The sequence below is a fragment of the Pleurodeles waltl genome, chromosome 9 (genome assembly GCF_031143425.1).
Source record: "Pleurodeles waltl isolate 20211129_DDA chromosome 9, aPleWal1.hap1.20221129, whole genome shotgun sequence".
In the NCBI taxonomy this organism is placed as follows: domain Eukaryota; kingdom Metazoa; phylum Chordata; class Amphibia; order Caudata; family Salamandridae; genus Pleurodeles; species Pleurodeles waltl.
Genome location: NC_090448.1, coordinates 1,151,457,629 through 1,151,482,673, shown reverse-complemented (window position 1 = coordinate 1,151,482,673; position 25,045 = coordinate 1,151,457,629). Strand labels below are relative to the sequence as shown.

The following is a 25,045-nucleotide window of genomic DNA, read 5'->3' as shown; positions in this document are numbered from 1 at the left end:
TTCATTTCTAAGGGCATTGCTCTTGCCAAACTCTTATACTCACTCACTAGCCACCACATGTTATCCATAAACATTTTTGCAGAATTCCTAGGTAATCCCTACTGTGCTAAGGCGATGCATAATTGCATTGGCCTGTTCACTATGCCATAAAGTCTGCAGGTGACTTAACCTTCCTTCTCTCTCTGTCACCTTAGGGACATAATGAACAACAAGGTCTTCTACCAGCACCCCAACCTGATGCGTGTGCTGGGCATGCACGAAACTGTGATGGAGGTGATGGTGAATGTGTTGGGAGGTGACAAATCTCAGGTAGGTGTGCAAAGTTTGCTGTGTGTCTTGCCAACTTGCTCAAAGGACTTCGTTTCTGGTGTGTCCAGTTTTTTTCTATATTTATTTTACTCTTTTGACAACTTTTTTTTAAATTAAATATTCTGATTTGGTTTTATTAGTTCTCTTCCAGGGGATCCTCATCAATAGTCATAAACATTGAATATTCCCGCCCTTGTGCGGGGACCCCGGAGCATATATAAAATACACACATATAATACATGTGTAAAACAGCAATGCAGGCTATAATGTTAAAACAGGCTAAAATGCTTTATTTCTATGAAGTTTTTTTTTTTTTTTTATAAAAATTACAATAGAGAATAAATATCTACCCAAGCCCCCAAAACTGGGCTTAGGGAAGTAAGCAGCAGTAAACTCTAGAGAAAAAGAGAAAAAAACTGCATTGAAAAACAATGGAGCATTCTTAGCCAATAGGCTGCATGCAGGTTAACACACGAGAACCATAAAAACTTTGGCACTGTGCCTTTAAGACCCTGAGCACCTCCAGTATCCCACCATGCCTCAGGGGTGAAGGAAAGGTGACAGTTGGTTCACAGTTAGGTCAGTTCTTTTTTCCGGCTTCTTCTGAGAGGATCCTGGAGCATTGAGCTCTCAGTTTTTCTGAGTTTTTTCTCAGAAAAATTATTTAAAAAAGCGTTTTTCATTTTTCACTCGACAAATAACATCTTTGTCTGAGCTAGGAAAGTTTTTTCTGACAGAAAAATGCCTTCTCTTTTTGTCAAATGCCCTGCTTGTGGGAAGAAGAAGGCCCAGTCAGATCCCCACTCTCTGTGCATAGTGTGCCTGCCTCAGAGTCACTGCCCTGACACTTGTAAGTACTGCAAGAACATGTCTAGGAGGACTCTGAAAGACAGAGAGAAGATCTGGCTTCATGGGCTTCAGGAGAGGAAAAGAACATCGTCCTCCTCACTTCCCAGACATCCAGAAGGCCATTCTCAGGAGAGAATGGCCCGGTCGACGTCGACAGGTAGGAAAATACCTGTTTGTTCACCGTCGACGTCGTCGCTACCACCGTCTCACCGGCATAGATCGCCGTTGACGGCGACACACCCAACGTCGAAGGGAACGGCGTCGAAGGGACACCAGAGCAGGGGCAGGTCTCCGTCGACGGCAGCCCGACGATCGACGTCGAGCCATCGCCGGCGTGCCCGGTCGCCGCCAAAGGCTGTGCGCCCCCCGACGTCAGGACACACGGCGTCGTCTTCACCACGACGGCACGAGAAACATCCGCCGTCAACCTCCCATCGCTCCACGTCGAGGCACACGACGGCGAGCAGGTCGAGGTCCAAGGAACGTCGTTCGACGTCAAGACATTCAACGTCGAGGCACTCAACGGCGAGACAGGAACAAACGGCTGGGCGCCCCTCGACGTCGAAACAGCCATCGACGTCGAAGCAGGTTTTACCTGTCCCACAGGGAGCAGAACATCGCCCCACGCCAGACAAGGCACCATCTCCAGTGGTCTCCATACCGAGCGGCTCTTCTCGGTCTAGAGCGGCATCATCTGGGCATGTCTCGCCCATCAATCTATCTCCGAGATGGCTGGAGAGCCTCAACAGACCAGCGGCATCCCCAGATTCGCAGTATTCGCGAATGTATTCACCTACTGCCTCCCTACCAAGAACGCCATCACCGACAGCCAGGGCAGAACGGGCTCGTTCAGCTCCTCGCCAACCGACCGCGAGGCCTAGACGCTCTGCTACAGCGTCTCACAGCAGATCTCACTCTCAACGGAGATCCAGGTCGCGGTCAAGAAGAAGATCACCCTCTTGGTCTTCATCAGGTTCTTCTGTCGGGCGTTACTCACCCACCCTTACAGATTCACCACCTGCTAGAGTCTCACCGGTGGATGATATTACCACATTCAACGAGGTGTTGCTAAGAGGAGCGCAGAAACTCAACATTGAGGTTCCAGAACCATCTACCTCCTCATCGATTATCTTTGAGACTCTACAACAGAGATCAGTGTCGAAAAAGTTGCTGCCTCTGGTGCCTGGCTTGCTGCAGCCAACTATGGACACTTTTCTGGCCCCAGCCTCGCTTAAGTCTGCACCGGCTAGGATTCTCAAGAAATACAAGGCTCCAGAACAAGACCCTTTATTCCTTAGAAAAGATCCGCCACCGGACTCGGTGATCATAGCTGCCGCCCGAAAGACCCACTCGGTGGCTTCTTCATCCACGGTACCCCCGGATAAAGAGAGCAGGCATTTAGACTCTCTAGGGAGAAAGGTATGCGGGACAGCGGCTTCAGCAATGAAGGTCTCCAGTGCGTCTGCGCTCCTGGGCAGGTACGATCGTTCTCTGTGGGATTCCCTCAGTAGATTTACGGAAAAATTGCCCAGACAAGACAGGCAAGATTTCCAGGAGATACTACAAGAAGGATGCCTAGTATCCAACCAGGTTATCATCGCGGCAGCGGATGGGGCGGATTTGGCTGCTCATGGGTATGCGCATGGTATCTGTGCGAGGAGATCTTCCTGGCTGAGGCTCACAGGCTTGAAACAGGAAGCACAGCAACGCATCCTGAATCTCCCATTTGCCGGGAGCTCTCTATTCGGTGCCCATGCAGACGAAGAGATGGCCCGCATGAAGACCGAGGTGGATACCTTGAAGGCGGTGGGCCTCGAAAGAAAGAAAGATTTCAGGCGGAGGTACAGGCCGTATGATAGGCGCCCTTTCCAGCAGAGGGTTCAAACCCCTCATTGGTCGCAAAGGTCGCAACAGCGACAGGGACGCCCTCTCTTTCAATGAAGAAACACAAGGGAGCGAGGGTCAAGCAGACCTCAACAGTCCACTCCGAAAGCACCCACCAAGCAATGAAATCTTGCTTCCCTCAACACTGTACACCACTCCGGTGGGGGGAAGTATTACGGCTTATCTTCACGAGTGGCACTCTATCACAAGAGACAAATGGGTGCTCAATATTGTCGAACATGGCTATTCTCTTCTTTTCAAACCGCCTCCACCACGCTTGCCACCAACCAGAGACAATCCATCTCACCTCAGCTTGCTACGTAAGGAGGCTCTCGCCCTCCTGAGAAAGAACGCCATAGAAAAGGTTCCACCTGCACAAAGAGGACAGGGGGTCTACTCCCGTTACTTTCTAGTGGCAAAGAAGGGTCGAGAGGGCGTTTTCAGGCCAATTCTGGATCTGCGGCTGCTGAACAAATACATAAGGAAGCAGAGGTTCAGAATGCTAGCGCTTCACCAGATTTTCCCTCAACTGCATCAGGGAGACTGGATGTGCTCCATCGACCTGCAGGATGCGTACTTTCACATCCCAATAGCTCCAAAGCATCGGAAATTCCTGCGCTTCCGAGTAGCGTTACAGCATTACCAGTTCAGAGTTCTACCCTTTGGCCTGAAATCTGCCCCAAAAGTTTTCTCGAAATGTATGGCAGTGGTGGTGGCGCATCTCCGAAGACAAAGGATATACATATATCCATACCTAGACGACTGGCTACTAAAGGCTTCTTCTCCGGAGCAGGCGAGAAGCCATCGGGACATTGTACTAAGAGTTTGCGAAGCCCTAGGTCTTCAGGTCAATTACCAGAAGTCAACATTGACTCCAACGCAGAATCTTCACTACCTAGGAGCTATCATAAACACAGAAATACAAAAAGTGTATCCTTCGGAGGAACGACTATCCTCAATAAACAAGAAGTGCCAGGACTTGTTGAGAACCAGTGCACCTACGGCACGTCAGGTGACATCACTACTAGGCTCCATGGCATCATGCATTTTTATTGTCCCAAATGCCAGACTCCACATGAGACCCCTCCAAGAGGCATTGGAGACCAACTGGAGCCAAAGAACAGGTCGCTGGGAGGACAGGGTGCGGCTACCAGAGGTAGCACTTCAGTCATTGAGATGGTGGATGCACAGACCTCACCTGTCAGTGGGTGCTCCGTTTCACCAGGTGCTTCCATCCGACACCCTAGTAACGGATGCATCTCTTCAGGGATGGGGGGCTCATCTGGGTCCTTTTCAAGCGCAGGGTCTGTGGTCAGACAAGGAAAAGCAGTACCACATCAATCTGCTAGAACTCAGAGCGGTCCATCTCGCTCTCAAGTCTTTCATGCCGCTAATTCAGGGGAAAACTCTCTTGATACAGACGGACAATACAACCACGATGTATTACTTGAACAAACAGGGGGGAACGAGGTCCCTACCCCTATCGCGAGAGTCCCAAGCAATATGGCATTGGCTCCTGGCCAGAGGAATGTCAATTACAGCAGTTCACCTGCCAGGTCAGCAGAACGTGGAAGCAGACTTTCTAAGCAGACACCTGCAGCAGTTCACGATTGGGTCCTGCACGGCGAAGTCACAGAATACATCTTCGCGCAATGGGGTCGGCCCCAACTGGACCTCTTCGCAGACGAAGTAAACAAGAAATGCCCAGACTTCGCATCCAGGTTCTACCGTCCGGGATCTCGAGGGAATGCCCTGTTGATCGACTGGTCAGGGATATTTCTTTACGCTTTTCCGCCGATTCCCCTCATTCCGGCAGTAATCAGCAAGCTTTACAGATTCAGGACCAGAATGATTCTTATAGCGCCGCAATGGCCCCGACAATTCTGGTACACGGATCTCCTCAACCTGTCGGAAGAACCTCACAGGAGGCTGCCGTGCAGACCAGATCTTCTGAGCAGAATGGAGGGCAGGATTCTACATCCCAACCTACCCTCTCTGAGCTTAACAGCATGGCTCCTGAATTCCTGCAGTATGGGCACCTAGGGCTCTCACAGGAGTGCATGAGCATCTTGAAAGAGTCCAAACGACCTTCCACGCGGCGTTCCTATGCTTTTAAGTGGAAGAGATTCTACATATGGTGCTGTCAGCAAGGTCATAATCCCATACAGGCGCAGGAGGATGTCATACTATCCTATTTGCTTCATCTGGCGAAGTCAGGTCTGCAGGTATCATCTATTAAGGTACATTTGTCTGCTATTACTGCCTATCGCAAATCGCCTTCTCAGGAATCCTTCTTTACAAAACCTGTAGTCAAGGATTTCTTAGAAGGTTTGAAGAAAGTTTTTCCGCCAATTCGGAGGCCTTCTCCTCCGTGGGAACTGAACATAGTCCTGGCAAAACTTATGGGCCCTCCTTTCGAGCCTATCCATAAGGCCTCTTTACAACACCCTACGTGGAAGGCGGCTTTTCTAGTGGCCATTACTTCAGCGAGGAGGGTCAGTGAAATCCACGCCCTGTCGGCAAAAGAACCGTACACGGTTTTTCATGACAATAGAGTGGTTCTACGAACTCACCCATCTTTCCTTCCGAAGGTGGTGTCAGAATTCCATATTAATCAGACCATTACTTTACCAACGTTCTTTCCCAATCCGGAGACTCCGGCAGAGAAAGCGTTACACTCATTAGACTTGAAAAGAGTGCTAAAATTTTATCTGGACAAGACAAAGTCGATTAGACACTCTAACCGTTTGTTTGTAAACTATGGTCATTTAAGGACAGGAGAGGCAGCATCTAAACGTACAATATCAAGATGGATAGTTTCTTGCATTGTTAATACTTATCAGCTAGCCAATAGACAATTGCTAGCGCGGCCTAAAGCGCATTCCACAAGGGGTAAAGCGGCTACTGCTGCTCTCCTTAACAATGTTCCAATATCTGAGATTTGTAAGGCTGCTACATGGAAGTCTGTCCATACGTTTACAAGACATTATTGTTTAGACTCAGATGCAAGAGCGGATGCCCAAGTGGGGCAGGCCTTTCTAAGAAATCTATTTGCGTAATACCTATCTATTCCTGCACTTCTATCGGACAGTCCGCTGGGTTTAGGGATGGGCTTGCTAATCTATTCAATGTTTATGACTATTGATGAGGATCCCCTGGAAGAGAAGGATAAGTTACTTACCTGTAAATCCTAGTTCTCTTCCAGGGGTATCCTCATCAAAGTCCTAAACAACCCACCCTCCTCCCCGGACGCACGTCTCCTAGAAGTGCAGGACAGACTGTGTTTTGAATCAGTTATGAAAATTGTCACCGTAAAAAGAACTGACCTAACTGTGAACCAACTGTCACCTTTCCTTCACCCCTGAGGCATGGTGGGATACTGGAGGTGCTCAGGGTCTTAAAGGCACAGTGCCAAAGTTTTTATGGTTCTCCTGTGTTAACCTGCATGCAGCCTATTGGCTAAGAATGCTCCATTGTTTTTCAATGCAGTTTTTTTCTCTTTTTCTCTAGAGTTTACTGCTGCTTACTTCCCTAAGCCCAGTTTTGGGGGCTTGGGTAGATATTTATTCTCTATTGTAATTTTTATAAAAAAATAAAAAAAAACTTCATAGAAATAAAGCATTTTAGCCTGTTTTAACATTATAGCCTGCATTGCTGTTTTACACATGTATTATATGTGTGTATTTTATATATGCTCCGGGGTCCCCGCACAAGGGCGGGAATATTCAATGTTTATGACTTTGATGAGGATACCCCTGGAAGAGAACTAGGATTTACAGGTAAGTAACTTATCCTTACCTAATATTTCAGTGCTTGGTAGCCCCATTGCTGGGGCACTCAAGCTCTTTACAAATCATATTCACATATCATTTTATCTTGTGATCAGCTTGAAGTGGTTCAAAGACCTTCCTGTAAATGTTAGTGCAAGCACTCAAATTTATACTAGTGTTTCTCGTCAGTCTTCCGTGGGTTGCTTAACCATAAAAGGAAGAGGCCCATACTTCAGCGAGCATCACGTTGCCCTTGCATGGAGTCAGAATTTAGATTTTGTGATATTTGCTCTGTGTTTGTGTCAGAAGTACTATCACAGTGTTTCTGCAGCTACCACCCTCCTTTGTGTGCTCTGCCTAGATTTACCAGACTCCTGCAGAGCAGTTATCTTACTGCCTTTAAACTCTCAGGTGCTCACACTTGTAGCAAATATTGGTAGAAGACCTTCAAAAGAAGCTCAAGAGCAAACAAGCTCACAGAATCTCCACATTATTATTCATTAAACCACATTGGACAAAAAGAGTGCCAAAGCCACTTAGAAGTGTGCATGGTAATACTTCTTGGCAGGCAGTGTTCTCAGAGTGGCACTCAGTCCTCCCTAGTCAATCCTGGCTAATGGTCATCTGAAATGAGCTGAGGTTCTGCTGCTATATAGGTCTGCTCCCATGGCTTGTGATTTGCTTGAAGTCTAAGACAACTTAAGGCCTCTTTGTTAGCATGTTGATACAATGTTAATCTCACATGTATTTCTGTAAGACAATAGGGACTGTGAGCATTCTAACTGCTAACACAAACATTACTCTCTTTCTTGATGTCCTACAGCAGATCGCATTCCCCAAGATGGTGGCCAGCTGCTGTCGCTTCCTCTGCTACTTCTGCCGGATCAGCCGACAGAATCAGAAAGCCATGTTTGAACATCTTAGCTACCTGCTGGAAAACAGTAGTGTTGGACTAGGTACGTTATGTCTATGTAGTCTCTGAAGTTTGGGAAACTTACAAGACTTCAGACATCTACTTGACTTATTGTGGAGGAGAATGTGCAAATAGAGCAGGGTAAAGAGCATGTTGAAGGAATGGTGTTTCTGAGGCTGAATTGTGTGTTTGGGTTAACATTCTCTCAGACCTTGGCTGGGAATTGTAGCAGGGAGATTGGTCTGTAGTTGAGGAGCGTTGAAGGTTCCATTGAGGGGTTCTTCAGCACTCAGGAAACAGTTTCATGTTTTCAAGCATCTGAGAAGGTTTCTGAAGAGCTGGAGGCATTCAGAATGGGTGTGAGCATTAAATTGATGGGTTGGAGACCTCTGGAGTAGGCGTAGCAGGAGTAGGGGTCCAATGGAAACCCTGAGTGAGTGTACCTCATGGTGGCAGTGGTTTATTCTGGGGTGATGACAGGCCATGTGGTTAGCATTTGTTCTTTGGATAAGGTTGGGGGATGGGATTGCCATTGCGATTCCCAGTGATCCCACTGGGAACTTGCTGGTAGAACTAGTCCTTGTCACAGTCACACTTGCTGGTAGAACTTGTTGCTCTCACAGTTACACTTGATGGTAGAACCAGTCCCCAGTTCCTGTTATAGTTACACTTGCTGGTAGAACTGGTCCCTGTCATATTTCCACTTGCTGGTGGAATCGGTTTGTGTCAGTCTGCTGGCAGAACCGGTCCCCATCACAGTTACATCTGCTGATATAACTGGTCTCTGTCACAGTTACACTTGCTGGTAGTACTACTCCTTGTCATAGTTACACTTACTTGTAGAATCGGTCCCTGTTCAGTTACATTTGCTGGTAGAACGGGGTCCGGTTACAGTTACATTTGGTGGCACAACCAGTCCCTGTTACAGTTATGCTTGCTGGTAGAACCGGTCCCTGTTAAAGTTACACTTGCTGGTAGAACCAGTCTAAGTTATAGTTACACTTGATGGTAGAAGCGGTCCCTGTTCAGTTACACTGTGAAGTAGCACCAGTGCCTTTTACACTTACACTTGCTGGTAGACCCAGTCCATGTTACACTTGCTGGTAGAACTGGTCCCTGTTACAGCTACACTTGCTCGTAGACGCAGTCCATGTTACACTTGCTGGTAGAACCGGTCCCTCTTACAGTTACACCTGCTGGCAGAACTGGTCCATGTACAGTTACACTTGCTGGTAGAACCGGTCCCTGTTACAGTTACACTTGCTGTAAAACCGGTCCCTGTTACATTTACACTTTCTGGTTCAACTGGTCCCTTTCTCAGTTACGCTTGCTGGTAGACCAATACCGGTTACAGCTACACTTGCTGGTAGAACCTGTCCCTGTTACAGCTAGACTTGCTGGTAGAACTGGTCCCTTTTACAGTTACACTTGCTGGTAGAACCGGTCCCTGTACAGTTACACTTACTGCTGGTAGAACCGGTCCCTGTTCAGTTACACTTGCTGGTAGGTCTGGTCCCTGTTACAGTTAAACTTGCTGGTAGAACCACTACCTGTTACAGTTGCACTTGATGGTAGAACCGGTCCCTGTTACAGTTACACTTCTTTTAGAACCGGTCCATGTTACAGTTACACTTGCTGGTAGATCCAGTCCCTGTTCAGTTACACTTGCTGCTGGTAGAACCGGTCCCTGTTCAGTTACACTTGCTGGTAGAACTAGTCCATGTTCAGTTACACTTGCTGGTAGAACTGGTCCCTGTAACAGTTACACTTGCTGCTGGTAGAACCAGTCCCTGTTCAGTTAGACTTGCTGGTAGAACTTGTCCATGTTCAGTTAGACTTGCTGGTAGAACTTGTCCATGTTCAGTTACACTTTCTGGTAGAACTGGTCCCTGTTACAGTTACACTTGCTGCTGGTAGAAACGGTCCCTCTTGTCCATGTTCAGTTACATTTGCTGGTAGAACTGGTCCCTGTTACAGTTACACTTGCTGCTGGTGGAAACGGTCCCTGTTCAGTTAGACTTGCTGGTAGAAGTGGTCCCTGTTACATTTACACTTGTTGGTAGACCTGGTCCCTGTGCACTTACACTTGCTGGTAGAACCAGTACCTGTTACAGTTACACGTGCTGGTAGAACCGGTCCCCGTTACAGTTACACTTCTGGTAGAACCGGTACCTGTTACAGTTACATTAGCTGGTAAAACCAGTCCCTGTTCACTTACACTTGCTGCTGTTAGAACAGGTCACTGTTCAGTTACACTTGCTGGTAGAACTGGTCCCTGTTACACTTGCTGGTAGAACCGGTTCCTCTTACAGGTACACCTGCTGGTAGAACCGGTCCCTGATACAGTTACATTTATTGGCGGAACCGGTCCCTGTTCAGTTACACTTGCTGATATAACTGGTCCCTGTTACAAGTACACTTGCTGGTAGAACTGGTCCCTGTTCAGTTACACTTGCTGGTAGAACCGGTCCCTGTTACATTTACAGTTGCTGGTATAACTGGTCCCTTTCTCAGTTACGCTTTCTGGTAGACCAGTTACAGTTACACTTGCTGGTAGAACCGGTCCCTGTACAGTTACACTTGCTGCTGGTAGAACCGGTCCCTGTTCAGTTACTCTTGCTGGTAGAACTGGTCCCTGTTACAGTTAAACTTGTTGGTAGAACCACTACCTGTTGCAGTTAGACTTGATGGTAGAACCGGTCCCTGTTACAGTTACACTTCTTTTAGAACCGGTCCATGTTACAGTTACACTTGCTGGTAGATCTAGTCCCTGTTCAGTTACACTTGCTGCTGGTAGAACCGGTCCCTGTTCAGTTACACTTGCTGGTAGAACTGGTCCATGTTCAGTCACACTTGCTGGTAGAACTGGTCCCTGTAACAGTTACACTTGCTGCTGGTAGAACCAGTCCCTGTTCAGTTAGACTTGCTGGTAGAACTTGTCCATGTTCAGTTACACTTTCTGGTAGAACTCGTCCCTGTTACAGTTACACTCGTCCCTGTTACAGCTGCTGATAAAACCGGTCCCTGTTCAGTTAGACTTGCTGGTAGAACTTGTCAATGTTCAGTTACATTTGGTGGTACAACTGGTCCCTGTTACAGTTACACTTGCTGCTGGTAGAAACGGTCCCTGTTCAGTTAGACTTGCTGGTAGAACTAGTCCCTGTTACAGGTACACTTGCTGCTTGTAGAACTGGGCCCTGTTCAGTTAGACTTGCTGGTAGAACTGGTCCCTGTTACATTTACACTTGTCGGTAGACGTGATCCCTGTGCACTTACACTTGCTGGTAGAACCAGTACCTGTTACAGTTACACGTGCTGGTAGAACCGGTCCCTGTTACAGTTACACTTCTGGTAGAACCGGTACCTGTTACATTTACACTTGCTGGTATAACTGGTCCCTTTCTCAGTTACACTTGCTGGTAGACCAGTCCTGGTTACAGTTACACTTGCTGGTAGAACCGGTCCCTGTTCAGTTACACTTGCTGGTAGAACCAGTACCTGTTTAGTTACACTTGTAGAACGGTACCTGTTACATTTACACTTGCTGATATATCTGGTCCCTTTCTCAGTTACACTTGCTTGTGGAACCGGTCCCTGTTCAGTTACACTCGCTGGTAGAACCAGTTCCTGTTACTTTTACACTTGCTGGTATAACTGTTCCCTTTCTCAGTTATGCTTGCTGGTAGACCAGTACCGGTTACAGTTACACTTGCTGGTCGAACCGGTCCCTCTTACAGTTACACTTGCTGGTAGAAGCGGGCCCTGTACAGTTACACTTGCTGCTGGTAGAACCAGTCCCTGTTACAGTTACCCTTGCTGGTAGAAGCGGTCCCAGTTCATTTACACATGCTGGTAGAACTGGTCCCTGTTCAGTTACACTTGCTGGTGGAACTGGTCCCTGTTACAGTTACACTTGCTGCTAGTAGAACCGGTTCCTGTTCAGTTAGACTTGGTGGTAGAACCGGTACCCGTTCAGTTACACTTGGTGGTAGAACCGGTACCTGTTACATTTACACGTGCTGGTATAACTGGTCCCTTTCTCAGTTACACTTGCTGGTAGACCGGTCTCGGTTACAGTTACACTTGCTGGCAGAACCGGTCCCTGTTACAGTTACACTTGCTGCTAGTAGAACCGGTTCCTGTTCAGTTAGACTTGGTGGTAGAACCGGTACCCGTTCAGTTACACTTGGTGGTAGAACCGGTACCTGTTACATTTACACTTGCTGGTATATCTGGTCCCTTTCTCAGTTACACTTGCTTGTGGAACCGGTCCCTGTTCAGTTACACTCGCTGGTTGAACCAGTTCCTGTTACTTTTACACTTGCTGGTATAACTGTTCCCTTTCTCAGTTATGCTTGCTGGTAGACCAGTACCGGTTACAGTTACACTTGCTGGTCGAACCGGTCCCTCTTACAGTTACACTTGCCGGTCGAAGCGGGCCCTGTAAAGTTACACTTGCTGCTGGTCGAACCGGTCCCTCTTACAGTTACACTTGCTGGTAGAAGCGGGCCCTGTACAGTTACACTTGCTGCTGGTAGAACCAGTCCCTGTTACAGTTACCCTTGCTGGTAGAAGCGGTCCCAGTTCATTTACACATGCTGGTAGAACTGGTCCCTGTTCAGTTACACTTGCTGGTGGAACTGGTCCCTGTTACAGTTACACTTGCTGCTAGTAGAACCGGTTCCTGATCAGTTAGACTTGGTGGTAGAACCGGTACCCGTTCAGTTACACTTGGTGGTAGAACCGGTACCTGTTACATTTACACGTGCTGGTATAACTGGTCCCTTTCTCAGTTACACTTGCTGGTAGACCGGTCTCGGTTACAGTTACACTTGCTGGCAGAACCGGTCCCTGTTACAGCTGCACTTGTTGGTAGAACCGGTACCCAGTTACAGTTACAGTTGCTGGTAGAACCGGTCCCTGTTCAGTTACACTTGCTGGTGGAACCGCTCCCTGTTCAGTTACACTTGCTGGTAGAACCGGGCCCTGTACAGTTACACTTGCTGCTGGTAGAACTTGTCCCTGTTCAGTAACACTTGCTGGTAGAACTGGTCCCTGTTACAGTTACATTTGCTGCTGGTGGAACCAGTCCCTGTTCAGTTACACTTGCTGGTAGAACTGGTCCCTGTTACTGTTACACTTGCAGCTGGTAGAACCGGCCCCTGTTCAGTTACACTTGCTGGTAGAACTTGTCCCTGTTACTGTTAACCTTGCTGCTGGTAGAACCGGTCCCTGTTCAGTTACACTTGCTGCTAGTAGAACCAGTCCCTGTTCAGTTGCACTTGCTGGTAGAACTGGTCCCTGTTACAGTTACACTTGCTGCTGGTAGAACCGGTCCCTGTTCAGCTACACTTGCTGCTGGTAGAACCGGTCCCTGTTCAGTTACACTTGCTGGTAGAACTGGTCCCTGTTACTGTTACACTTGCCGCTGGTAGAACTGGTCCCTGTTCAGTTACACTTGCTGGTAGAACTGGTCCCTGTTACTGTTACACTTACCGCTGGTAGAACCGGTCCCTGTTCAGTTAAACTTGCTGCTGGTAGAACCGGTCCCTGTTCAGTTACACTTGATGGTAGAACTGGTCCCTATTACAGTTACATTTGCTGCTGGTAGAACCGGTCCCTGTTACACTTGCTGCTGGTGGAACCGGTCCCTGTTCAGTAACACTTGCCGCTAGTAGAACCGGACCCTGTTCAGTAACACTTGCCGCTAGTAGAACTGGTCCCTGTTCAGTAACACTTGCCGCTGGTAGAACCGGTCCCTGTTCAGTTACACTTGCCGCTGGTAGAACCGGTCCCTGTTCAGTTACACTTGCCGCTGGTAGAACCGGTCCCTGTTCAGTTACACTTGCCGCTGGTGGAACCAGTCCCTGTTCAATTACACTTGCTGGTAGAGCTGGTCCCTGTTACTGTTACACTTGCAGCTGGTAGAACCGGGCCCTGTTCAGTTTCACTTGCTGGTAGAACTGGTCCCTGTTACTGTTGAACTTGCTGCTGGTAGAACCGGTCCCTGTTCAGTTACACTTGCCGCTGGTAGAACCGGTCCCTGTTACACTTGCTGCTAGTAGAACCGGTCCCTGTTCAGTTACACTTGCTGTTAGAACTGGTCCCTGTTCAGCTACACTTGCTGCTGGTTGAACCGGTCCCTGTTCAGTTACACTTGCTGGTAGAACTGGTCCCTATTACAGTTACATTTGCTGCTGGTGGAACCGGTCCCTGTTCAGTTACACTTGCTGCTGGTAGAACCAGTCCCTATTCACCTACACTTGCTGCTGGTAGAGCCAGTCCCTGTTACAGTTACACTTGCTGCTGGTGGAACCGGTCCTTGTTCAGTAACACTTTCCGCTAGTAGAACCGTTCCCTGTTCAGTTACACTTGCCGCTGGTAGAACCAATCCCTGGTCAGTTTCACTTGCTGGTAGAGCTGGTCCCTGTTACTGGTACACTTGCCGCTAGTAGAACTGGTCCCTGTTGAGTTACACTTGCAAGTAGAACTGGTCCCTGTTGAGTTTCACTTGCTGGTAGAACTGGTCCCTGTTACAGTTACATTTGCTGCTGGTGGAACCGGTCCCTGTTCAGTTACACTTGATGATAGAACCGGTCCCTGTTCAGTCACACTTGCTGGTAGAAACGGGTGCTGTTACTGTTACCTTTTCTGATAGAACCGGTCCCGTTTCATTTACGCTTGCTGGTAGAACCGAGTGCTCTTACTGTTACCCTTGCTGATAGAACTGGTCCCCGATATACGTTTAGGGCAGAGTGAGGCTTTCACACTTTGATGTTGATAAACTGGGCACCCACGAGTTACATAATATTAACTAACGTTATTATGAAGCTAAAGAAGCTAAGAGACGGTTCCATTATCTCTGTGACAGCTCATTGATTTCATTTGTGTTTGTCTGCTGCCCTCTGCTGCTTTGACGTGTGTACTCCCGCCATACACACTTGACACGTCGCTCCTTCTCCTGCAGCCTCTCCATCCATGAGGGGGTCCACGCCACTGGATGTCGCTGCCTCATCTGTGATGGACAACAACGAGCTGGCGCTGTCCTTGGAGGAGCCAGACCTGGAGAAGGTAAGAAACATTTTCCGCACTCCAGGCAGGAAGGAAAACGACCTGTTTAACTGTGGACTCGGTGGGCACACTGACTCTTGTGGCTGTAGTGCAGCGAGGGTCCCCAGCATGCAACAGTTCACTCTGCTTCCTTGCTGCTTTCATTCGTACGTTTTCTCATTACTTTAACTGGCTTACCTTTTTCCGTTTTTTAGGCAACACAAAGTAAACATGCTCCTTACTCTCCTACACCCAATATTGCCACCTTCCGCTTTTTATTCCGAGTGGCCCCGTCGATGTTACAGAATGACCAACACATCTGCAAATAATCTCCAATTCAATTCGTAATCTGTGATTACACCCCATGGGTGTTAGTTGTGTGCAGTCTGAACCCCCAGCCAAATTTTACTAATTTGTGGGTTGGGTTGCTGAACTCCGCTCTAATTAGCATCTCTCCCCATAGACTAAAACGTGGACTGCATAGTAAGCAGAAGCTGTGGGTGTGCAACTGTGACCCAGGAAAGCTTCAGTGATGGCAAGCAAGTTCCTAAATATAAGGAATAATGGAATGGCAATGCCATTCTTGAAACAAGCTTTCCTTATGTAAGCCGGACTCCTGGCAGCCAACAGTTATCTAGGGATTTCACCCCAGAATCAAAAAACATGTTGAAGCTCAGAAAATGGTAATTTTTAACTATTAATTCAGCTGGTCTGAGTGCTCTAGGGAAAATGAAATCACAATTTAAATGTGATTCTGTCGCCTGCCGGTCACACATATCTCAAGATTGTAGTAACCTTGAATATATATTCGACATTGTTTAGAACTTTTCAACATGAGCCTCTATTATCTGTAACACCCTTAGCTAATCAGCTAATTGTGATTTCCAGCAAGTGGAACTTTGTTATGTTATGTGTGTTTGTATAGTGCACACCTCACCCTAAACACTGAGCAGAAGCTGTATAGGCCCAGCCTGGGTCAGTGCAAGGTGAAGAGCTAGGTCTTCGATTTCTTGTGGAATTCAAGAACTGAGGAGGAGGCTGTGATATGCAGGTACAGTCCTTTGCAGGCTTTATGAGCGAAGTAGGAGAAGCCACAACTACTGGATCTGATTCTGCATCTGCAGGGTTGGGGGTGTGCGAGGAGGAGCCCAACTGACCAAAGTATGTGGAGGTTTATGCGGTTGTTGAGGTCCATGGGGCCAATGTTGTGTAAGGCTTTGTATATGTATGTAAGTAGTTTGAAGAGTGCTCATTTCTGGATTGGGAGTCAGTGAAATACTTTGAGGTCAGAGATGATGTGAGTGTGGGGTGGGGAGGTTGAGGGTGAATTTGACCACTGAATTTTGTATGGTCTGGAGTGTTCTGGTCAGGTGAGCATTGATTCCTACAGAAAGTTTGTTGCCGTAGTTCAGCTTGCTGGTGATGAACCCTTAGGTGATGGCTCTGCAAGTGTAGGTGAGGAGCCATTTGAAGATCTTATTGAGCATTTAGAGTTTGTGTAAGCAGAAGATGGAGAATGCAATCACTTGGCCAGTCATGGTGAGTTATTTGTTGATTACTATTCTGAAGTTATTTGCGTGCGTTGCTGGGGGTGAGGGGCTGATTTCGGAAGACCATCAGGTTGAGTCCCAGAGTGATGTTTTTTGGACAAAGATTACTACTCTCTTGTCTGTGTTGAACTTGAGGCAATTGTTTGTTATCTTGGTGCCTTGTCGGAAAGGGAGAGTATGAGCTGGCTGTTTTCAGCAAAGGATATGAGTTGATTATCTGGGCATGGATGATGCTGACCAGTGGGACCATATATGCATTGAACAGAGTTTTTCTGAGTGAGGATTCTTATGGTACTTAGCTGATGAGTTTGGAGACATCTGAGATGAAGAAGCCCAGGCTGTCTGACTGGGTGCGGCCTTCAGGAAGGTGGAGCAAATTCATCAAAGAGCTGGTACTTGAATGCTGGCTTTGTGCAGTCATGAGATAAGGATGGGGTGAGGGACAGTGTTAAAGGCTGTGAAAAAATCCAGTAGGATGAGGTGAGGTGGGTGGTTATGCATTTGTTTAACATCTTTTCCATGACTTTTCCATAACGTTTGGTAACTAGGGTTTCAAGGGTACAACTGTAGTTGGCCAGCTTCTTCAGGTCTGCAGAAGGTTTCATGAGGAGGGGAAGGTGTTCCCAAGTGTCTGTGTAGGTGGCTGTGATTATTAAATTATTCAGGATTGGAGTGAGGGCTGTGCTGATGGGGTCCAGTCATTTGATGAAGACGTGGTGATGGCAGGAGTCTGATGGTGGTCCAGAGTGTATGGACTGCATGGATGTTGTGGTTTCCTGAATGGTGTAGATGGGTCAAGTGGCCAGAGTGGTCCTCTGGGCATAGGTAGAGATGGGAAAGAGGGGTCCATTTGTTTTTCATAGTTGCTGGTGATCTTGTTTCTAAAGAATAAGGACAGCTGTATCCAAAGGTCCTGTAAAGGTGGTTATTCTGGTGGAGCTTGGGGCCTTCCACTTGCCAAGTGAGTCAAAGGTTGGACAAGTCCTCGAGAACATTGGTCATGTTGGGATCACTGAGGTCCTCCGATGGTAATTGCGGTCACCAAGGAGGAGGAAGGCACTGGAGTAGAGGATCAGCTGGGCGCTGAAATCCGCAACGGTGCTGCCGAAGTTGGACAGCAGATGAGGGCTGACACTCTGGATATAGTTGGCAGTGATGAGGAGTTTCAAGGTCAAGTGTTCCATGTTGCTGGTGTGCTTTCGGAGATGTGTTAAAAATTGTATGGATTCTTTGAAGATGATAGCGATTCCACAGAGGGTCTGTTTGCTCTGTCCATCTTGCACACGAGGGAGTCAAACAAATTTTAGTTGGCAAGAGCAGGTCAGATGAGTGGTTGTGTTGCAGATCCCAAATTTCGGTGGCGTGTTTAGTGAGGGAGCAAGTGTTAAGGAGTATGCAGGACAGGGAGGGATGTGGTATAGTGGGGGTTAGGTGTGTGTGGTCATGTATGTTGAGTGTGCCAGGTGCAGGGAGGAGTGAGATGGATGTAAGAGGTTGAATGTGAAATGGCTGGTAGTGCAGAAGAACCCACCTTCAGAGTTGGATGGCGAGTCGTGGCAGCAGTGCTATGAGATGTGACTGTTGTCATGGTGCAGATGATCGCAGTGGAGTAGCAACGGGGGTGAGGTAGATAGTAGGACGAGGGGTTCAGATGCTTGGCGCAGGTGGGGTACAGTCTGACACACACCAATGGCACGCCCACTGCACGCATCTTCTGAACATTCACTCTTAAACCTCCATTAAGTAAGGACAGTTTTGGCAGAAAACCAGTGAGGTCACTTTCTGTGCAAATGTTTGATAGGAAATGTGTCCACTTGCTTGGCTTCTTCTTTTAAAATTATTGCGAGCTATGATTCTTGACCTCATAAGTGCAGTGTTAAAGGACAGACCCACAAGTCACTGAACATGATGTGCTAAAAAAAAACTAAAGGTGTCACATATGACATGGGGCTACATGAACACTCTGTTTTTGCCAACAGCACTTTCCATCCTGGAGCCCCAACATTAAAAGGGCTGTTTTTAAAAAGGCCATGCTGGTTAAAGGTGTCATACATGACGTAGAACCACAAAGCAGTGAAACCGCAGTGTGATGCAGATCACATGCTTGGAATGTTTTGAAGTTTGAGAGCGTTCAGTCAAATGTTGCAATACATGACAAAAACACGTTATTGTGCATGGCTGTTGCTTCACATATTCATTTTGTGAAGTCTTTGGATGTGTGCAGGCGGCAGTGAGCACAAAGCCCGAAAAATAAGCCTTGTTCTTTCTATATATGTTGCTCTAAGGGTTTGCCATTTTTTTTCTTGATGACCACCTCAAGAGACATAACATGCATTGCTGCACATATTAGGTAGTGCTTCTGCGCAGGCTGGTTCTGTTACTTTTTGGTCATAATAAATTACTAAATTACTGTCACTGAGTGGCAGTCAAAGGTACTTTGAAATATTTGGTCCCAACAGCTTTCAAGAATAAAAGCTGTGCACCTTTCATTCATGGAAAGAGGTACCATTTAGGAAGCAGAGCAATACTTTTCCATAAAACATTAGGGGAACTCGGAAGCCTTTCTGAGAGGGCTGTAATTCACGATGGGGCCAGAAACCCTGTTACCAGCCCACCAAGACTTATGACTTTGGTGAAGTTGCCAGAGAAAGCAGCCACAATCGCAGGAGGAAACTGCAGAGGGGATGCGGAATTACCATGTGAATCATACTGATGCCCCAGTTAATCCCTCACTACTCAGAGATGGTCAGTGCCTGGGCAAGAATTCTCATTCACGCCTGTTTGGGCCAGGTCAGACCTAGGGCCCGAGATGCTGCCCCTTTTTCCATTTACCAGCCACCACCTTAAGCCATCAACACACTGTCTCAGCAAATGCACACTACTCATCTACCGCAAACAAACTCTAGCCAGATTTCAGTGTCTCAACAAGCAATACAAAACCCCACAACCACATATGTATACCCTTCTGCTACACAATGGTTCCTTCCCTTTCCCACAAGCCACCACTCTGTCCTATATGACTATCAACTCCACCAACAACAACGCTAACCCACAATATGCATACCCTTAATCCCTTCAGACACATACTCCCTGCATGTACGGAGCACTAGCTCTACCTTCTACTTCCTCCTAACAGACCTCATTCCATTACCAACAACCCTATAGTCAATCCTCTTGCATATCATCCACCAACACAATCCTCTTTTTATCAAAGCACACAACCAAACAATCCTTACACTTCACCCCACCACACATACTATAACTTCCTGCTACCAAATCTAATACAAAACTCATAACCCTGCTCCATCTCTTCTCACACACTACATACACTCTTTTCCAACGCACATCACTCCCCTTTTCAATTCAACTTCCACTCACCAACTGTACTTTACATCCAACTCCTTCACACATACTCACTGCATCAGTATCTAATTTCACTACTCCACAAAAACAAAACAACACACACACCAGCACATCAATATTTCACGCACACATTTTCATACTACATTCCATCACAAAATAGAAACAAACACCCACTCCCACCCTTATGACTACACAGTCTGGGACTCAGTTGCTCAGGTGCTGCCCATGGTCTTACAAGAGGCCTGAGCCAGAAAGTTTTGCAATCCTTTTTGTGGCATGGGGCTCGGTTCCCATAGACCATGTGGGACAGGCAGCCAGAAGTCTGGACAGTCCTTCTCCACCCCTCAATCCTCCACCCTCAGCAGTCGCAGACTCCAAACCCCTTTAGTTTGCTCTCTGACCATCATGAGAACCCCAAGTACCCTCAGATTATTGCGCTGCATCCTATTCTCAAATTCCTCCAGCTTCCAGTGAGTGTCTATCATTTGAGCTTCAACTGCCTCATTCTTTTTGGTCTGCTGGTAGCTACTCCGTCTACACCTCAGCGACTCTTTGAGAAAATTTGGCACAAGTCCTTGCAACCCTATGGATAGCCTTTTGAAGTTTCCTATTGGCCACCTGGTCTTTGTAACTATCTGCTCTGATTTCCTCTTGATATGCCATGATCCCTTGATAAATCACTTCCAAAGTAGCCCCATCAGGCTGCCCAGGTGACCTCAACCCCGTATTATCTGACGAGTTACCTTCGAGGGGAGTGTTGGCTGAATAGTCCCATCTCAAACCATCACCTGCATGAACCATGTTGGTACTTTGCAATTGGCGCTGCAACTTCTTTTTCTTGACTGTGCATGATCCAGCTGTTTCCGTGCCCTCATTCTCTGAGACCAAAGTCTCCCCCTCGTCAGACAGATTACTCAGGCTGCCAGAGACACTCCCCTTATATACCCTGGAGCGAACTTCCTCCACAGACTCTATATCTCTATCAGACCAGTCTGACTGGTCTGAAAGCGAAAAAAAATACTCCCCAACTTCAGAGTCACTTTGAGGAGGAGGCTGAGAGTGAGCAATACCCCCTGGCCATTGACCTTTGCCCAGATTATCAGTCAGACCCTTTAGAGAACTATCTGATACAGACAACTAGCTGCAATTTCCTTATCTTGGAATTCTCCCCCAGGTGTCAGACTGGATCCGGACATTTTTCCGCAGCAGTACCTCTGTGTGCCAGTAGAGGGCTTGGAGTGACTTCGCAGCAACGTCGTCCCCGGACACGACGCCAGTGCAGTCCATAAATTCCGTACTCTGATATGCTGATGTCAGTTTCTTCTTTTCCACGCAGCAATGCGGATCTAGTGTAGTGGTACCTTGGGCCCTCTTTGGCCTTTTATTCCCAATATTTCGGGTATTTTTTCTTCAAAATTTTGAAAAACAATAAAATTGTGCATATGCCTTCTTTGTGTAAACCCTGTGGATCCTTACCCGGCAATGTCGGTCCCGGACCCCCATTTGCTGTGTTTCTGGTGTCTGGGTTCTCATCACGATGCCGACGACTGCGATGCCTGCCATCGTTTGAAGCCCAAATCTTTAAGAGAGCATCATATGAAGCTCCTGGCAGCGCGGGCGGACAAGTCGTCTTCCCTCCGGTGTTGGAGTCCATCTTCTTCCTCATCGTTCGCAGATGGTTCCGTTGACATCTGGAGGCCTATCGGCGTTTGTAAGTAAGTCTTCCCGGATGCCATCACGCTCTTTGGCATCTCTGCCCGAGCTCTCCTCCTGTCAACCTCAGTGCCCCTTCAGCCTCTCGACTCCGACTCCTGAGTCAGATCAGTGCCGATGCACGGCCTCTTACGACCTCCATCTCCTCCACTTGATCCTGTTGCCTCGCCGCCCCTCACGGCGCCATTGGGCCATTCAACTCTGCTTGACACTCCCATATTGGTTTCCCCGGAGTCAGACAACGCCACTCCCGAGGTGGCTTCCCCCACTGAACGTCGGCCGACGTTGACATCAGGAGCATCACCATTCGAACTGGATGTTTTGCTGGGCTAGAACCACCTTCGAGCCTTCTGTTCATCCTCAAGTTCCTTTTACAGACCCCCTTCCGGGTTCATCCTCTGATTAGATGCTTCACTTAGCAACTGCAAGTGGTCTAGACTCCTCGTCGGCGTCCAGCTTACTCTCGTCCCCTGGATTGGCAACTGAAGCCAGCACTGCCTTGGCAGACATGTTAAGACGGGTGGCTGCTGTTTTGCACTTGTAACTCCCAATGGTGCAATTATCTATGGATCCGTTTTTTAATTTTAATCTGGATCAGTCTGCCACTGAACCCATTCTGCCTTTTAGCAAGTCTCTTTACAAAATCCTTCTCTGTGTCTGGAATCAGCCTGTCTCTGGTCCTTCTGTGGACCGCTCTATATCACACAGGCATCAGCCGGCACCAGAGGATCCTTCATGCCTTTGCCACACCCTACTCCTTGGAATTTTGTGGTACAAACTGCTTTGGGCATTCTTGACATGGAGCTGATTCCTCATTCTCCCGCCACACAAAGAGTCTAGTCATCTGGATGCTGCCGGCAGGCATATGTTTGCCCCTTCCAGTGCCGCCCTATGTTCCACCAACACTTCCTGTGTGTTGGCTCGATTTTCCCATGCTCTCTGAGACTCCGTGGAGCGTTTATTGCTATTGCTCCCTGAGGATGTTCGTACTATCCTCACGCCTTTGATCAGAGATGGTTAGCAGGCTGCCCGGATCACGGTTCGCACAGGAATTGATACTAACTATTCCGTTGGCAGATCATGGCTGCATCTGTTGCCATACGTCGCAGGGCTTGGTTGTCACCTTCTAATTTTTTCAGCCCCTGTGTGGGATGCTCTCCTTGATTTGCAATTTGATGGCAAGTCTCTTTTTGGGGTGCATGGAGATTCGGCCTTGCGCCGTTTTAGGGATTCTCATAGTGGCGACTGATGTACCCTCCTCTTCTCCACTCGCTTACTCCATTGCAAGTCTCTTGATTTGCCAAGTTTCTACCAGATGTGGGTTCTGTTTCGCACCCACTCTTCACTGTTACGTGTTTTCTTGCATTTGTTGCAGCTCTCTGGCTTCTGAACTATCCTGTTACTGCGCAGAAGCTTTTATCCAGGTTGGATTTTGTTGCACTGATGCATTATTGGTGCTCTGCGTCCTTTCAGGCATAGTTGTACTGTCGTTCCAAATCTATGTTAACAGTACTTTCATCGAGAGTTCCCACTCTCTCAAATTCGTTTACATTTCGGCTGTGTATCGCCATGTAGAGCAGCAGCTCTGCTTCTGAGGCTTGGCCATGTGCCCGATTTATCATTTGACCATCACCAGTCGCAGATCATCTCCGCCTAATCTTGGTCTTTTTATACCACAGTTAGTGGTTCTCTTTTGTTGTGCTTTCCAACAACATTAGCATCTTTTTTAGTTTATCCTAGACGGCTTGCATGTGGTCTCTATTGGTATGGAGATTGTGTTTGACATTTGCTCCCTCGAGTTTTTGGGTGTAAGCTATGTGCTGCTTTTTTCCTCCCTCTTCTTACCAAGTAAGGATAGATTTATGTACTATTTATGATTACGGCCTTTTGTGTTACCTCCCTATTTTCTTCTACAGGTTTTTTTGTTTGTTTCCGATTCTTCCATGGGTTCCGTATTAGACCTTGTTTTCCTCTGCTTGCAAGACCCATATTGGTGCTTGTTGCAGGTTCCCACTCTGTCTTAAAGGGTGGCGGGAGGTCACTTGCCTTGTGTTTGTTTTTATAAAAAAAAAAGAAAGAAAGACATTAAGGGTACAGACTCTCCATCTGAAAGTCCTTTCTTCAATTCCCGTTATTTCCCTCTATTCCTTTTCGGATCAAACCCACCTATATTAACTTGTATGTTCCTTTCGAGACATTCCTGGGGCTGAAGTCCCCCGTGATGTTGTTCACGGTCTCTTTCTTCCTTTCCAGCAGGATGTAGTGGGTACTGTCGCAGTACCACCTCTACCAGAGGATGTACCTTTTCAGCTTCTTGCCTGTACAGGGGAATCCATTATTATTGTGTATGTTTATTCTAGCGCCATGCTTTACCGTACACTCTCACTCCAACAAGAGCGCTATGGTAGCGCTTACAACCCTGGGTTGTGAATGCTTTCCTACAGATTTCTCGGTGTACTTCCTCCTTTCTTTCGTTATCCTCTCTGATTGCTTGGTAGGCATGCTAGCTCTTTATTACTGTTGTCTGTATTCCCTCCGTTGTCACAGGTTGTGCTGGATCACGGCAGGTCGTTCGGCCCCTCCTGTGCACACCTTCGGAGGCTATTCCCTCCACATGTGACTCTTGTCTGCCTGTTCATTTCTACGGGCACTGTTTCCCACGGTTCCTTCCCGAGCATTGCATCTTTTATGGCTAAGGGATGGTACTGTCTTTTTTCTATACATTAGGTATTTCCTTTTACACATTTCATATTTCTACGGTTTCTTCCTGGGCTTCCAACTAACGGTGCACCCCCCGGAATCCCGTGCCCTCATGGACACAGTCAGACACCCTCGCACTTAGTGGTGAGGCTGTTTTTAGAGGCTGTCTGTTGACATGTTTCCTTTTTTCGTTGTTACTTTCCTACCATCATCTTCCTCTCGGGTTGCCATGGCTAGTTCATTCTCCTGTCATGTTCCTGTCGACCTGTTCTGCACTGCTGTGTTGCACAGTTCTGTCGCCCCTTTGTGAGCGGATAATTATTCCGCCTTCGGTTCCCACTCATGGCCGCATTTCTTATTCTTCATGGCTGTTTCGTTAATAAGGGTTCCTTTTCCCCTTCATTTCTTTTCTCAGGGTCATTATATGTCTTAGGTTTACATGAGGATCTCAAGTTCCTTTACACTTGTCTTCCGTTTCTACTTTAAGGGTTCTGCTTTTTGGTCCTTCTGTGATACCCTACTTTGTTATCATGTACTTTCACTCTGCACTTGTTCGCGCTGGACCGATCTGGTCCTTTCCTCTCTATTAACCCGTTCAGGTCTGGAACTTTTTTCCCTGGGAGGGGCAACCATTACTAGCTCGTCTGGTACACTTGAGTGTCCCCCCGTTCCTTTGGTAAATCGCGGCCTCCACCTTGGCTTGTGTGTGTTTTTTCCATATTAACTCTGCTGGGGTACTACCTCATTCTACTGCGAAGCAGTTTTCCTTTGGACGGTTACTCTAGTCATTCTAATATTTTTCTTTTTTGTCTCTTTGACTCCTTTTCACGTTTTATTCAAAATGTGTTTTATGTGTCTATCTCTTGTGGTCCATAGACATGTTTACTTTTTTTTCTCACGCTGCTGTTTCTTCGCAGCTTTGACTCCCATTTAGCGTGACTGCT

General features: G+C 47.4%; 1 protein-coding gene across 9 annotated transcripts in view; it reads left to right on the top strand.

The window, feature by feature from the left end:
* RYR3 (ryanodine receptor 3) overlaps positions 1-25,045 on the top strand; it is a 1,450,647-nt gene that overhangs the window by 685,579 nt on the left and 740,023 nt on the right. For 5 of the 9 annotated variants that reach the window (XM_069208992.1, XM_069208994.1, XM_069208995.1 and 2 more), the window contains 3 exons: positions 195-309; positions 7,639-7,768; positions 14,693-14,796. In XM_069208992.1, the coding sequence (XP_069065093.1) occupies positions 195-309; positions 7,639-7,768; positions 14,693-14,796 (349 nt within the window). Of the gene's footprint in view, positions 1-194; positions 310-7,635; positions 7,769-14,692; positions 14,797-25,045 lie in introns of all 9 variants that reach the window. The other 4 variants (XM_069208991.1, XM_069208990.1, XM_069208986.1 and 1 more) reach the window with 1 other exon arrangement.